Source organism: Lepidochelys kempii, chromosome 3, assembly GCF_965140265.1.
Source record: "Lepidochelys kempii isolate rLepKem1 chromosome 3, rLepKem1.hap2, whole genome shotgun sequence".
Taxonomy (NCBI): Eukaryota; Metazoa; Chordata; order Testudines; family Cheloniidae; genus Lepidochelys; species Lepidochelys kempii.
In genome coordinates, this window is record NC_133258.1 from 31,097,409 (window position 1) to 31,114,233 (window position 16,825).

Consider the following 16,825-nt stretch of genomic DNA (forward strand, 5'->3'; position numbering starts at 1 on the left):
AGCAATAACATCCACCACCCCATGCATCCCAGAAGCCACCAATGCCTACAACAACTCTTGTCTACCCCAGAACCCACCTCCAGCTGCTCACTGGCCCTTCAGTACCCATTGCCATATCCTCAGTAGCATTCTGAACCCCAGTACCTACTTCCACAGCACTCTAAACTTCCAACAGCACTGACACTTAACTAGCCTTCACATCCACCTCCCTACCCTCCAGTTCTCAGCACATTCCATCACTTCTACCCCCACACCACCCACCCCCGCTCCCCCTCTATCCGTGCATGCTTCCCCCTCAGCACCCACCCCAGCTCCCCCTCTATCCGTGCATGCTTCCCCCCCAGCTCCCTTAAATCCGTGCGTGCTTCCCCCTCAGCATCTACCCCCCAGCTCTCTTCAATCCGTGCACGCTTCCCCATGTAGCACCCACCCCCAGTTCCCCTCTATCAGTGCACCCTCCCCCCTCAGCAACCACCCAGTTCTCCTCTATGGGTGCACGCTCCCCAGTGCAACACCCATCCCCACGTTCCCACCCGCTCTCCGGCCTCCGAGTCTCCCTCTCCCCCTCCCAGCCGCAGCAGCACGAGCCGCCCCAGCCGCGCCTCCGCGCTGTCTCGTGCCGCGCCCAGACTTGGCTCCCAGTCCCAAGGCAAGGCGTGGGGGGGGGGGGTTGTAGCAGCATCACCATGGTGACAGTGACGTTAGCTCACCCTGGATCTAATTGGAGGAAACCCCGTGGCCCCAGCCGCAGCCCACGGGCCAACCGAGCTTGCGCCCTGTCTGTGCCCGCCCCCGCGGCGGCGCGCTACGTCTGGATTGGCTAATCGCACGCGGTGGGTGGGCCCCGGTTTGGAGCAGGAGTTCGGATTGGCCGTGTGAGCGCGGGTCTGGCAGCGGGTAGGGTTGCCTGTGCCAACGCCCTTTAGCGCTGGCTCTCGCTTGAGACGGGAGCGGCTCTTTCTCCTCGCCTCAACCCCGAGCGGAGCGCACCCGATCCAGCGGCGCCAGCCGGCCCGGCCTAGCGGAGCGGACCCAGGTGAGCGGGGCCGAGGTCGGCCACGGCGATGAGAGGGGTCGCCGCGTCCTCCATTTTGTGAGAGCGGCGCGGAGTCCCCAGCCGCGTCGGGGCGCGGGAGATCCCGCCAGCGCCGCCGCCATTTCACGCCCCGGCGGGACCGCGGGGACACCACGCTTTCCCCTTCGCCCGGGTCCCCCTGGGTGGCAGCTCTTCCCGCCTACCCGGGCAGGGGTCGCGCCCTGCCCCGGAAAGAGCTGCCGAGCCCCGTCCTACCCGGGAGACCGCCCGGGCCGGGCCTAAGGCGTGGACGGAGTTGCCGCTCCCCCGCCCGCTTCGGCCTGAGCCTGCAGACCCCCACCCACCCTGCCTGAGCGAGTCCTGCTCGCCGCGCCCCCTGGGGGATGGGACTCCCCCGTCCCCGCCCTCTCCCGAGGGACAGAGTGTCGGTGCCCCCCCCCCCCCACCGGGGAGACTCGGATCGGGGCTTCCCCGCACGGGACGTGAAGCTCCCCGCTTCCCTTGCCTCGCGCTGGGGACGCGGATCCGCTTGCCGCTGTTCCGGCGCCTCATCCCCTTTCTTTGCTCTAGGGAAAGGCTGCCCGTGGTCTCCCGGCCTCGTCCCGCGCCCCCTCCTTCGCCCAGGGACAAAGGTTCCCTTATTCTGTTTTCTCATCTCAGGGGCACCCCTCCCCCCCGTGTCTGCCCCATCCGCCCGCGACGGGCTCCCCTCCCAATGCTCCTGCTTGGCCTGTGGGAGCACGGATCGCTACCCTTATCCTCGGATTCTCTCTTTTCGGGGCTGTTGAGTCCCCAGGCACGCACTAGGTAACCGCCTTCTCCTCCCCGTGTCCTCTGGGCTTGTTCGTCCTCCTGTGTCTGCCCTGGGGCTGGTGGTTCTTTTACTGCCCCTCCCCATGGCTCCCACCTTCAAGGCAAACCACTCTGACTCCCACGCCTAGAGGGAAGGGTTTGGGCAAGGTTCCTGGGGATGGCCCCGTTGGGTTAATGGCTTCCAGCCGTCTGTTTCTTTCCCTCCCTGCCTCTAATTTCTTGACTAACCACAGGCTGCAAGCCCTGCTAGTGCACACAGGGGTGAGAGGGAGGAAAGTGGAGGTGGAGCCAAAAGCCATGCTGAGGTGTCTGGAGTGCCTCTTTCCACCATCTGGTTTATAGATTGGTCCCCTGTGGGGAGAGATTGGGTTATGTTTTCTCCTGCCCTGGTGGTCTGGGTTATTAACCTTCCTTAGAGGCCCTGGAGATGGGTGCACTTCCCCACTCCTGTAACCAGTTCCCTGTGAAATGGGCTGGTTGTATAGGCCTAGGGTTCTTCATTCCAGGATAGCTCTTGGGGTGGTGTATGGAGGAGACCCCTTTTGGCCTGTGATTCTTGGTTCCTGGGGAGATGGTTGGTTTGGTGTCTTCTGAGTTTTGGGGAGGGGCAGAGTGTGGTGTCTTGCAGCTCTTGGCTCCCAGAGACATGGCTAATCTGTTTCCTCCCTGGCAGGTTTTGAGGTGCCTTTTCCTCTTGACAGTGTGACAGCCACAGCCTCTCTTTCTGCCTTGCTGCGCTTTCCCCACTGCCAGCCACCATGGAGAAGACCGAGATGATCCAGAAAGCCAAGCTGGCTGAGCAGGCTGAGCGCTATGATGATATGGCCACCTGCATGAAGGCCGTAACCGAACAGGGTGCTGAGTTATCCAACGAGGAGCGCAACCTTCTCTCTGTGGCCTACAAGAACGTGGTGGGGGGGCGGCGCTCTGCCTGGAGGGTCATCTCTAGCATTGAGCAGAAAACAGACACCAACGACAAGAAGATGCAGCTTGTCAAGGACTATCGGGAGAAGGTGGAGTCTGAGCTCAGGTCCATCTGTACCACTGTGCTGGTGAGTTGGGGAACTGGGGATACATCTCACAACTCTCTGGAAGTGATGCACAAGATATCTATACATACGTCTGTGCTTGGGAGTGAGATCATAGGTTTGGGTGTGAGAGATCTGTGTGTGACACTATGCTGGGGTGTGGGGTAAGCCATTGCACTACTCGACTGAAGGATGCAGGAGTGTCATGGTGAAGTGTGGGAAAGAAGGACGAGGGCAAGATCAATATGCAGCACTGTCTTGTAGTTATGGGGTTATCAGAGGATTTGAGCTCAAGTCCATCTATACCATTATGCAAGTATGCTTATCTGTCTGCAGTAACTGGGTTGGAAGGGAAAACAAGAAAGCTTCTTTCTTCCTTTTAGAGTAACAGCCGTGTTAGTCTGTATTCGCAAAAAGAAAAGGAGGACTTGTGGCACCTTAGAGACTAACTTAGAGACTCACTTCATTGGATGAAGCTGTAGCTCACGAAAGCTTATGCTCAAATAAATTTGTTAGTCTGTAAGGTGCCACAAGTACTCCTTTTCTTTTTGCAAATACAGACTAACTCGGCTGCTACTCTGAAACCTGAGTGATATCTGAATTATCTGCTTCGGTGTCCTCAGTTGGGTGTTGGTCACAAACTTCTGTGTTACCTCAGATCAAGAGGAGACTTGTAAGAAGTTGAATAGTTTTAGAAGTGGTCTTAATATAAAATATACTTTTTATTCATATAAAATATAAAGCCTTTTTCAGTGAAGGTGTAAATATTAAATCTGTAGAAAATTAGGCTTCCTGCACTTGCAGATGTACTCTTCAGACTGCCTTGCATGGTAGAGATGCAGCCATTGTGGAATAATGCAAAACTACAAAGATTTAAGCTTGTAAGAGGTGCTGTAGATGAATACAAGAGTACAGAAATGCTGCTTTTTTTTTTAAGCCAGTGCCCTAGTCTTCTAGATGTTCGCAGTGGTGCAAATATGCTGCATTACAGTGGGGGCTGAATCTGTATCAGCAGTGCAGAAGGTGTAGCACCCTATTCCACGTGATCAGTGAAAGTTCTGGCTGCAGAAAGCTAGATAGATGTCTAATGCAGTTAGAAACATGTAGCAAATCTTGAATACTTTATTACCAATGTAATGATAAAATAACGTTTCAAGTGGTATCTAATATTTCAGGCATCTTAGGACAAGAAGAGGTGATAGCAAGTTCTTACAAATAAACTAGTATTTCTAGTTTAACCAGGAGGTAAACTTGTACTCACTTGGATTAGGAGACTTGTGTTTATTGCTTTCTCTTTCAGTAGTCATTTAGAAGCAAAATCAAGCCAAGAATTCTAGCTTATCTGACAAGGGAGAACATTTTCCTGGGTTTTGTGGAAATACTTACACATTCCAATGTTTGCTGTCACCTAGAATTTTTTTTCTGAATTAAAAATATGGTCTAACAATTCTAAGCAGTTTTCTTTTATACAGTTTTCTTTTATAAAGATTTATTTGAAGCTACTTGGTAAATCAGTCAAAACAATTACTACTTTTTCCTTAATACGCTTAAAGGGTATTTACTTTCTTTAAAAAAGTCTACTGTTTCAGGCACGGTTAAAACTTGCTAAAGCTTCATTTTTTTAAAAAAATAGTATGACTCATAAACCACAGGTTTAGACTGATTCTTGTTTCCTGTGGCAGAATTCTAATTAGACTTACTGGTGTGCTATTATTTTACAATGGGGCTCCCTCAAATCATCTCTCCTCTTCTGTGATCACTCTAGCCACCAGTGTGTTGGAATTCATACACCCAACCAGCCCTCCAGACTTTGAGACTTTTACCCCCTTGTCAAATTGAATTCTCAAGAGGTTTTGTGATTAACCGTCTCATCCTGTTTGTTACTTCATCTTAATAGATGCTTCTCTAAGTGGTCTAGTGCAGTGCTACTCAAAGTGGTGGTCCGTGAGCCATCGGCTGCCAGTCTGCATGCACATTGGAAAAAAAAAATTCCAGTCCCCCACATCAGATAGCTTGAGATGCACTGGTCTAGTGGCTCTGGAACTGAATGAGATGTGAGCATTGAGCCCTTTTGGGTCTTGTCTATGCTGAAGTTACCCTAGTTTAGTCAGTTGGTCAGTAACTGGTGTAGTGGCACTAGTGCAAATGTGTAATGTTCACAAAGATGATATATATGCGTATCCCAGTAAACTTATCCTAGTTTCACTGAACATGCTCCCTCTACTCTCATCTGGGGCTTCACTGGCAACTTGCTGTTTTCATTTGCCCCTAAAGTCAGCAGGAAGTAGTGAAGACAGAAACCTACAAAGCCACATGCTTTTCCTGTTCCCTGGCATCAGCAGAAACAAAGATGCACATCTTCCTGTAGTGGGGGGCGGGAGGGAGGGGGGCAGAAGGGGGTTTATTATCAGTTTTCACTGCTAGCTATGATACTGCTGCTTTCCCTCCCAGCACCATCTTCAGTTTTATCCCATTTTCTTTTTCGTTACCTTCATTCTGCCACTACTCTGTTCCATGAGTCAGCAACTGAAAGATTGAAACTGCCACTATAAAGAACAAATTTCCCAGTGATTGTATATGAATTAGAGAAGGAACAAAAAGTGCTCTAGTGAGCCCCCTTCAGCACATCATACCTTTTAATCAAATTTCAAAGTAACTTGAAGTTATTCCTGGTTTCCAGGAATATTAAGTTCCGACTCTGGTAAGCTACCTCTCAAAGGTTATCACTTTAGTACAAAACTACTCTGTAGTCTAGGCTATGGTAAATGCAATAACTGTTTGCAAACAATATGGAAGGGATCCTTGTCAGTCACTAAACTGTTGCAATCTAAAAAGGGTGGATATTTTGGGTGCAGAAAGTGGCTGCTATTACTCAGTTATGTTACTAATAAAATATTTTGTCACTGTCTATACAGCTCAGCTTTCACAAATTTATATATGCTGTTCTAGTAATCTGCATATATAAATCTGCAGCATGTGAAATACTGCTAAGTAGAACTTCAGAGTTATGAATACCAGAGTTATGAAGTGACCAGTCAAACTGCACACATCATTTGGAATTGGAAGTATGCAGCCAGACAGCAGCAATGTGTTCCCCCCCCCAAAAAAAGGGGGGGCAAATACAACACCATACTACAGTAACTCTTCACTTAAAGTTGTCCTGGTTAACTTTGTTATGTTGCTGATCAATTAGGGAAGATGCTCATTTAAAGTTGTGCAATGCTCCCTTATAATGTCGTTTGGCAGCTGCCTGCTTTGTCCACTGCTTGCAGGAAGAGCAGCCCATTGCAGCTAGCTGGTGGGGACTTAGAACCAGGGTGGACCGGCAGCCCCCCTGTCAGCTCCCCATTCCCCTAAGTTCCCCATGCGGCAGCTGCCCCAGGAGGTTATCAATTGCCAGCAGTTTAGCTGTCCCTTCTCCCACTGCCATGTGCTGCTCCTACCCTCTGCCTTGGAGCTGCTCTCCAGAGCCTCCTGCTTGCTGGGGGGTGTGGGGGAGATGAAAAGGGTGGGGCTAATATCAAGATGTCCCCCTGCTCCTGCACCCCACTTACCCCATCTTCCATGGAGCGGGGGGGGGGGGCAATACATGACAGGGCTCAGGACAGAGGGAGCTTCCTGGCAGCAGCTGTGTCTCAGCTTGCTGATTAGCTTAAAAAGGCAGTGTACTTAAGAGTGGAGTCAGTGTACTTAAAGGAGCAATGCACATCTCTCTCTCTTTCTCTGTTTGCCATGCTGTCTCCCCTCCCTCCATTCCTGCTGCCTTGTAGAGTGTGAGGCTACATTAACAATGAGTTAACCCTTGAGGATTCAGCCAATTGCTAGTTCATCATTTAGCAGTAAGGCATCACCTGGGAAATATCCCACCTTCTGACTTCACCACTTCAACCAAGCTTCACAGTCATCATTTCTGTGTACCAGTATTGTTTGTTTAAAACTTATTGTGTGTGTGTATGTATATATATTAGTCTTTTTGTCTGGTGAAAAAAAATTCCTTGGAACCTAACCCCCCCCCCCCCCCCCCCCCCGTTTACATTAATTCTTATGGGGAAATTGAATTCGCTTAACATCTTTTCGCTTAAAGTCACATTTTTCAGGAACATAACTACAACCTTAAGCAAGGAGTTACTGTATGTTAGCCATAAACTACTTTAAAAAAAAAAAAGGGAAAGTTTAAAAAAGATTTGACATGGTAAGCAAACTGTTTCTCTGCTTATTTCATTTAAATTAAGATGGTTAAAAGCAGCATTTTTCTTCTGCATAGTAAAGTTTCAAAGCTGTATTTAGTCATTGTTCAGTAGTAGACATCTGAAAACAACAACAACATTTTGTTCAGAGTGACAAACAACCTCCATTCCTGAGGTGTTCATAACTGTGAGGTTCTACTGTCGTTAAATAACAAAAATGCTGTAACATTGAGCCTGACATTCCTTTTTTCCCTAAAGAGTGCTCCAGCTCTCCCGGTTTAATAATAATAATAATAATTTAAAAAAAAAATTTACTATTCTTATCTCCACTGAAATACTTGTACTGCAGGCCGTTTTAAATTCTTAATTTGATTTTAAGTTACCTGCTCTCTTGCAAGCCATTCACATACAGCTCTCATCAGTGGACACAGTTGGTCACAACTGTGTGATAAGATGTTATTGGTGCTAATTGTGTCCCAAAAGCAGAAGATGGAACTTAAGATAATCTTGATGAAGTTTCACAGGTGACGGGGGATTTAATCCTTCAGGCAAGAGAATGGTCATTGAAACAAAAGCATAGCACGGTTACGGTATGGCTTTGGCAGAAAACTTGCAGTTTGAATGTCATTTGTTGCCCATATGCTGAGAAACTTTCAGTAAAGCTGGTTTAATTCCTTGATTGTTCTACTGGATACTATTGAATGACTAAAACTGTGGAATTTTCAAAAGTGCGTAAGTGATTTAGGAGCACAAGTCCCAAGTCACTGTGCTTTTGAAGATCTCACAATTCCCCACACTTGGTGGCATGGAATTTGATTTCTATATAACTGATTATAAATAACTGATTCCATATAACTGATGAATAAAGAATTTTAGAAAGATAAAGTAAACAATCCATAACTTCTACTTTTATGAGTGTGGTTAAATGTAGTGTTAAACTTGCCTGGCATGCTCAAAGCTTGAGCATATTAACATTGCTGCATTCGCAATCATCCAGTGCATCTTAATGGCTACAGCTTTCAGGTTTTTAAAAGATGGAATAGTTCCAAATGCATCATACTATCAAAAGCTGTGGTGCACCCTTCCTTTGAGAAGCAATTAAAGTGTGGTGTAGCAGAGTGTAAACAGTACAGTGGTGGCTGAGAACCTTTTGATTTGTACAGGAAATGGCCCACCTTGATTATCATGCACATTGTGTAGAGAGTTGTCACTTTGGATGGGCTATTACCAGCAGGAGAGTGAGTTTGTGTGTGGGGGGGTGGAGGGTGAGAAAACCTGGATTTGTGCTGGAAATGGCCCAACTTGATGATCACTTTAGATAAGCTTCAGAGGAACAGCCGTGTTAGTCTGTATTCGCAAAAAGAAAAGGAGTACTTGTGGCACCTTAGAGACTAACCAATTGGTTAGTCTCTAAGGTGCCACAAGTACTCCTTTTCTTTTTAGATAAGCTATTACCAGCAGGACTGTGGGGTGGGAGGAGGTATTGTTTTATGATCTCTGTGTGTATATAAAGTCTGCTGCAGTTTCCACGGTATGCATCCGATGAAGTGAGCTGTAGCTCACGAAAGCTCATGCTCAAAATAAATTGGTTAGTCTCTAAGGTGCCACAAGTACTCCTTTTCTTTTTGCGAATACAGACTAACACGGCTGTTACTCTGAAACCTGTTGTATGCTACTGATACCAGTCTTGATTCCTAGCTTTGCTGCCTTTTGTGTGGAGAGAAGGGAATGGAGATTTTTCACAATATGGCAGGCTTCTGTGATACCGTGTACCAACTTCAAGGTTCTTAGTACTTCACCCTTCAAGGGACATATCAGATTGCAAATGTTTCTCAAAGTTCATTATTTCATGTTTAATTTGTGTACTTTCTGTGTTAGATAACTTTGTATATCAGTTTCTATGTCACTGGTTCGTTGGGGCTTTTAATACAACAAAGGGAAGAGATTTTTAAACTGAAAATAAATTGGTACGGTAATGTGCGGACAGTTCTGAAACTAAATCTTAAAATTTAAGAATGGCTAACTTTCGAGATGCTGATGTTCCTTGTTTCATGCCTTTTCTATTTTAAAAAAAAAAATCCCTCAAATTGTAGCTGCTTTGAGTCAATCATGCGGGTCAGGTACTTAATCAGGAAACAGCATAAAATACTGTCATCCCACCTCTCAAAGCTTGTTGTGTGATGGCTGATCAGACTTTCTTACCAGGCTAACATGGTGGCTACTAGTTTTTTAAAAAGTATCAGAAATCAGTCATTTGATCAGTAAAATGATTCAAGAAGGATGTTGTTAAACTGGAGAGGGCTCTGAGGAGAGCCATGAGAGTGACAAAAGGATTAGGGAAAACATGCTGTATGTGATTTAGAGAGAGCTCCTTTTTAGCTTAAAGAGACGGTTTAAGGGGTGACTTGATCAGATTCTGTAAGTACATATATGGGGAACAAACTTGTTCTCTTCAATCTAGTATGCAAAGTTTTAACAGGATCCAATGGCTGGAAATTGAAGCTAGACAAATTCAAACTGGAAATGAGGCATACATTTTTAACAGTGAGTGTGATTTAAATATTGGAACAATTTTACGAACGTTCGTGGTAGATTCTTCATCACTTGCAGTTTTTAAAATCAACATAGGATGATTTTCTAAAAGATACTCTAGTTCATAAGAAATCATTGTGGGGAAATTATATAGCCTGTGTTAAACAGGAGGGCAGATTAGATCAGTGGTGGGCAACCCGCGGGCTGCACACGCCCCATCAGGATAATCCGCTGGCGGGTTGCCAGACAGGTTGTTTACATTTGCACGGCCCCCCACTGCTCCCAGTGGCCGCAATTCGCTGTTCCTGGCCAATGGGAGCTACAGGCAGTGGCGGCCAGCACGTCCCTGTGGCCCATGCCACTTCCCGCAGCTACCATTGGCCGGGAACAGTAAACCGCAGCCGCTGGGAGATGTGGGCGGCCATGCAAATGTAAACAACCTGTCTGGCGGCCCGCCAGCGGGTTACCCTGACGGGCCACAGGTTGCCCACCACTAGACTAGATGATCACAGTGTAGTCCCTTTTGGCCTTGGAATCTATTAATTTAGAAAGGCTATTGGTAACCTCACTTGAGTTGCTAACCGTAAATGCGCTGTGGCTGTTTTATTTTAGGGCAGTTTTATTTCACATTGAATAAAATGGCGTACGCTACCAACTTTAGGGTTGGATCTATAGAACTACACTTTCTCCTGATGAGAGAATGCTTAGACATAATGGAACGTTAATATCAGATGACAGCTTTAATATTTGAAAGAAACTGTGCGCATTAGGACATCTTGCGTTTCCCTAAGCTGCCCAAAACATCATTAGCAAAGGCTAATGTAATAAGGAGTGCGAAGAAGCCTATTTGCAGCCTCTGCCAAGTATAGTTTACATAGGCATTGGAACTTGTGTTCACTTGATTTTTTTTTTTTTTAATGTGAATGTTTCTTGTGGATACAAAACTGAACTGGTGGTTGCAGTGCTGATTAGCTCTTTAAATCCTGTTTCTCTATATTTTCCATTCTTTCCATGGGTGGGTTTTTGTAACAGTAGACTTCAAAAGTCAGATATGAGAATAGGGTTATTGTATAAACTCAATCTTGTATATTAAAACACTGAGGTTTTTGAATATACTTACATTTTCAAAAGAAGGTAATTAGCACTATTTAATAAAACTTGAGATGATTGATTGCTCTCTCAGATTCTGAGACATCTGCTGGAGCAGTTACATGGTTATCACAGACACAGAATAGGCTTTCAACCTAAGTCTCTTAGATTATGATGAAGTAAAAAAAAAAAACTCCCAAATTGGCATTTTTTTATCTGAATTCTGCTGGAGAGACCCTTGTCTCTTACAAAGGCTTCAGAAATAAAGTAAGGCTTTTATATTACTCATTTCACTAATTCAACAAACAGTGTTCATGTTTGATATTAACCTTGTTTTATGTTGCCCCTGGATCTTCAGTGAACTGTAAAATTTTGTACTGAAATGCATACAATTGTAAATGTAATCCATAGGGTGTGGCAGCTGAATAGAAGACAGTATGGTCTATTGACAGCTGGGATGATGTCAAAATCAGTTTGGTTGGAAAGAATAATCACATTAGCTGATTGTTGCCACTAATTTCATTGTTTATATCGGTAATGTTGATACTGAGTTTGAGTTAATTGCCTCAAAGACAACTGGGGCATATCTGAGGCAACCACTGCATGAGTTTACCCTTTGTTCACAATTGGAACCATAAAGAGTAGAAACAATTATGATAATTCAAAATTTTAGATTCTACAATGTGATTCTGTAGAGGAAGAATCATGGTGTGCATATAATGCAGAGTATTCCTATTCTCTGCTTTCAGTAAGAGGTTACTATTTTGGAAAGTAGTATGAATGGGGTGGAAAGGATAGGCAATGCACCTTTAATATGTATATGCATGTGTACAGTAGGAATCATGAAACTTCATCTTGAGAAATCTTTCCTACTTCAAATTGTACATACAGGTTTCTTACAGGGTGGATTGATTTAAATCATGATTTTAAATCAGCAAGCAGGAAACCTTGATTTAAATCTATTTACTTGTGTTTTGCACTTGTACAATTTATTAAAGAGTGGCTGATTCTCATGTCAATTTGCAACTACATTTGGTGCATCTCTTTGCTAACCAGGAGTATACACTATATGTATTCTCATTTATTTAAGAAGGTATATAGAATAACTTTTTAACTAGATTAATTTTTGGCTTGCAATTTGTGTCAAGCTCTATTTGGATGGAAATTCATAGTCAATTAGAAATGCACAAAAACAGCATTTTTATTTAATAGAACTACCTTTAGTGTCCTGGGTACACAGTCTTTTTAATTTTTGCATTCAGTGTTTTGCATATAAACCTTTTTTTAGTAAACACAGGCAGTATTATCTGTAGTTATTTAATTGAATTGATTGTATCTGATTGCTATGTCCTTCAAGACTTTACAACTAGTAGATCTCATCCTCTCTGTTCTTCTGATTGGTAGAAGAAAACAAGCTTTCCTGCTTTTTCAACTCAGTTGGTTTCTTGACTGGTATGAGCTAGTAATTGAACTAAACTAGAGGAGTAGACTGTAACTAAGAAGGAGTCTCCATCTGCAGAAGGAGGCTACTGCTGTCAAAAGCTGGTTTAGCACTTCAGCAAATTCAGATTCCAGTTGATTAGCCAGTGACTTTTTTAAAACTCAGCAAGAACTGTGTACTTCTGAATAGTAATTATTTTTGTATTTAATTTAAATGACTTTAATAGATATCAGCTTAGTCCTCAACATAAGTTTTTTAAATTTCAAATTTAATTGTAATAAAAAAATTTAACAACTTTAGAATACTTTTAAAAAACGCCTGTATTTAATATCAATTTAAAAACATTTGACGCTTTTTTAAAAAGTCATTGATTTTAATCCACCTGATTTCTTATGGAATTCATTGAAATTTGAATCAGGAAGAACTGACTCTGGTGTTGCTCAAGATTCGATTTTTTTTTCTCTTTTAATCTGACCTAATTGACATCTTATTGGTGTGATCCAATTTCAGAACATTTGAGTTCCGTGATGTCTGTTATATTAATATCTAGAGAAGGTTGCCCGCTTCTTGTTTACAATGCCACCTGCAAGTGAGAACAGGTGTTCACATGGCTCTGCTGTAGCTGGTGTCGCAAGATATTTACGTGCCAGATGCACTAAAGATTAATATGTCTCTTCATGCTTCAACCATCATTCCAGAGCATGTGTGTCCATACTGATGACAGGTTCTGCTCGATAACTATCCAAAGCAATGCAGACCAACACATGTTCATTTTCATCATCTGAGTTAGATGCTACCAGCAGAAGGTTGATTTTTCTTTTTTGGTGATTCGGGTTTGTAGTTTCCATACCAGTGCGTTGCTCTTTTAAGACTTCTGAATGCACGCAGCACAACTTGTCCCTCTCAGATTTGGCAAGCCACTTCAAATTCTTAAACCTTGGGTCAAGTGGTGTAGCTGTCTTTAGAAATCTCACATTGGTACCTTCTTTGCATTTTGTCAAATCTGCGGTGAAATTGTTCTTAAAAATGAACAAAGTGCTGGGTCATCATCCAAGACTGCTATAACATGAAATATAGGGCAGAATGCAGGTAAAACAGAGCAGAAGATGTACAGTGTCTCCCCCCTGGTGCCGCGCGCCCCCCCCCCCCCAGGAGTTCAGTCACAAAGGTAATTAACACATTTTTTAACGAGCGTCCTCAGCGTGGAAGCATGTCCTCTGGAATGGTGGCTGGAATGTAAGTAGGAAGCAGGCAGCATTATCTCCTTTAAATGTAAACAAACTTGTTTGTCTTAGCAATTGGCTGAACAAGTAGTAGGACTGAGTGGATTTGTAGACTCTAGAGTTTTACATTTTGTTTTTGAGTGCAGTTGTGTAACAAATTATATTTGTAAGTTGCATTTTCACAATACGTATTGCACAACAGTACTTGTGTGAGGTGAATTGAAAAATACTATTTAATTTATCATTTTTACAGTGCAAATATTTGTAATACAAAGTGTACAGTGCTCACATTTTTTATTTTGTGTTGTAATTGATATCAATATATTTGAAAATGTAGAAAACATCCAAAATATTTAATAAATTTCAACTGGTATTCTTTTTAACAGTGCTATTAAAACTGCGATTAATTTTTTTAATCACAATTTTTTGAGTTAATTGCATGAGTTAACTGCGATTAATCAACAGCCCTAAAAAAACCCTCTCTAATTCTTGTGGAAATTTCTTGTTAAATTTCTGGTATAAGTACATGATTTTGGAAAGGCTACATTTAAAAAGTTAAAAGGATAAAATTTAATCCAACAAGCTATATAAAACTGTGAGATTTATGAATGTTACCACTCCATAGTTGAGCTTGAGACTTCTTTGAAGTCTGCCTGTAATCCCTGACTCTAGAATCCTCTGTGGTTATTTTTTCCATTTCAGATTTTGTCACTAGATAATTTTGCCCAGATTATGATGGATTCAGCAGGCTGTCAGATACTGGATTCAGGGGAAAAGGAGGAACTGTGGTCCCATGTGTAAATGTGCATCCCATATGTAAATTTCTTCTTGGGGGAGAGAAGAAAGTAGGAGAGGTGTTTTAAAACAATCTGGATAGTGGGTTGCTGCTGTTTCGTTGAATTGAATATCTTCAGAGTATCTTCACCAATTGGCTGATAGACTTGGTGCTTTTTTTCCTACAGTTGGCAACCATTCAGAAACCAGTCAAATTTCGCAGAGTTGATAATGCCAGAACCATAATTTAAAACTATATACTAATTAGGATTCTGGGTGAGATTCCAAATTGTTGAACACCAGAGCAGAAATGCAATTTACAGATGGAAGAAACTCCCCTACTAGGGGCTTCCACAATGTGTGGAAGCCCCTAGTAGTTCGGTCTAGCAGTCCTCAAACTAGATGGCCAAATTGAACAAGAGAAATCTGGACTACAACATTCAGGACCCTAGAACTGAATGCTGTTTTGGAGGAGGTTGCAAAATCCACCCAGTGACATTATGTTATCGTGTCATCTGGCAATTCAGCAGAGGTCCTACACTGGGGCAGATTCTTTCTGCACCCAGGAGGTGGTTATGTTATGAGAGGAATTAAGCTTAAGTACCTGTGGAATGTGTTAGGCGCTCACTCTATATGCGTTCTTAATCTTAATACTGAAACATAACCTGAAACTCATGATAAATATAAGTTGAGATCCTGAATGTATCAACTGTATGTAGGTAAAACATTGTGATCTTAGCAATGGCTAAGAAATGCAGCAACAGCCGTTCCTTTTTCAGAGGCTATTTGAGAAAGGTAAACTAATGTCCTGACTCCTGTGGAAATCTGAATTAATTTGGGGGTAAAGTTGGGAACGGAGCAAAGGGTTACTTGGTCATTGTGAAAAATAAGAAAGGAAACTAACTGACAGAGGGCAGTTGGCTCATCAACTCTTTGTGTTTAGGTAATGGCAACTAAAAGGACTACCTTTATTGTCTGGGTGACTCTTCATAGCTTCCATAGTCTTAAGGCTATTATGAACTGGTAAAACTAATTTATGAAGACTGATGGGGAAAACAAGGTTCCAGCAACCAAAGTCTTGTGTACAACCATATTAAGTCAATGTTTCAAAAAAGTGATTAGTTAATCATACTCGTTTAAATCAGCATGTTGATAGACAAGGGTCTTGCTGCTTATCTATGACTCCTACCAGGTTAAACATCCTTGCATCTGACACCCTTTTGGGGGGAACTTCCTCTTATAATGTATGCATGCATAAAAATATAAGCTGCTTAGAACAACCTAAGGGAAGCAGTTTCTATAAAGGGAAAACCTGAACCTTGCAATAATTGAAAAATTACATTTTATTAGGATTTCAGTGGGTCATTTCTTCTGCTTGCCTGACAATCATTTTATACAAGCATAAACCTCCTAAAGGAGCTGTTGGTAGATCAGATAGACTGGAGAGCTTAAGGGGACTATCTGTGACTCTATAGTAATATTGTTACTATGCAGTGATCTAGGTAATATTGTTACTATACAGTGATCTAGGAGTTGACATTTGTTACTGGCTTGGTGAAATGTAATTGTAGAACATACCACCAGTTTAGGTGTCTGCCCAGAGGTTGGCACTCATGGTCAAGAAACACTCCAGACAGTGCTGACTAATATTACTAATATTAGTGAGAGTCATTCAAAAAAATGGAAATGAAAAAAGGTAACACTGTACAACAGTGTTTCCTCAACTGGGTTGTGACCACCCCCCCCCCCCCAATAGATATTGTGAAAGGGTAAGTGGGAGTTGGGAGGGTTTGAGATGTCAAGCCAGGAGGGAGGAGGGTAAGGAGTAAGGTGTGGGAGGCAGGGGCCTTGGAGGGAGCACAGCTCACATCTGGATTCTGCTCTGCCTGCTTGGTGGTCCTGCTGGAACCCACAGCAGCTCCTCTCAGTGCAATAGGAAGTCCCAAGCCAGCAGGGAGGCATAAGGGGGGGCGGGGGAAGAGGTGCAGCATGGGCCAGGAATGCCATTTAGGAGTGCAGCTGTTCATGATTTCATCCCAGGGAAGGCATTAGAGGCACAGAGAGTTGGCTCTCAAGCGGCTGGTCCCTGGTAGCAGATTCCAAGGGTTGATGGTGCTGAGCCCCCCCAGCCTGGCAGGGAGGGGGAACCTGTGCTGCTGACACTGCTCAAGTAGGGATGCCCAGTCTGGATTGCAATGGCAACTCCCTCCTGCAGAAGGGGTTAGCAAGGCTGGATGTGGATTGGGGGATGTAGGGCTGGAAAACTTGCTCTCTTCCCTGAAATATGTGAATCGGCATCATTGCTGGCCCTGGAGGAGTCGCATTAAGAGGTGAGCCCAAAGGAGGACATGGGATGAAATGTTCGGGAGCCTAACCACTACTCTAGAAGCTATGAAAACTGAAGATAATTAATTTGGAGTTCTGCACCAAGGCACTCATTTGGATCAATGTAAATCTTAAAATAGCATTGGTGAAACAGCAAAACGTTCCAGTTTCATACTGGATCGGAAGCTCACCTGGTCAGGTATCCTTTTTCCAATACAAGATTTTCAAATAAGGTAATAAAATCTACCATGGAAAATAGTCTATGGGAACAATTCCTTCATGATCCCATGAGTGGTTAGCACATGCCCTGAAACATGAGGGTTTTATATATTTTAAACTCTATCCTGTCTATTGTAACTGCATGTTATCCATTTGCG

General features: G+C 43.6%; 1 protein-coding gene across 2 annotated transcripts in view; it reads left to right on the forward strand.

Moving 5' to 3' along the window:
- Nucleotides 1–884: 884 nt before the first annotated feature.
- The window catches only part of YWHAQ (tyrosine 3-monooxygenase/tryptophan 5-monooxygenase activation protein theta), a 49,931-nt gene continuing 33,990 nt past the window's right edge, over nt 885–16,825 (forward strand). The window contains exons 1-2 of one of the 2 annotated variants that reach the window (XM_073336048.1): nt 885–1,036; nt 2,551–2,901. In XM_073336048.1, the coding sequence (XP_073192149.1) occupies nt 2,608–2,901 (294 nt within the window). In that variant the 5' untranslated portion in view covers nt 885–1,036; nt 2,551–2,607. Of the gene's footprint in view, nt 1,037–2,522; nt 2,902–16,825 lie in introns of both variants that reach the window. The other variant, XM_073336047.1, reaches the window with a different exon arrangement.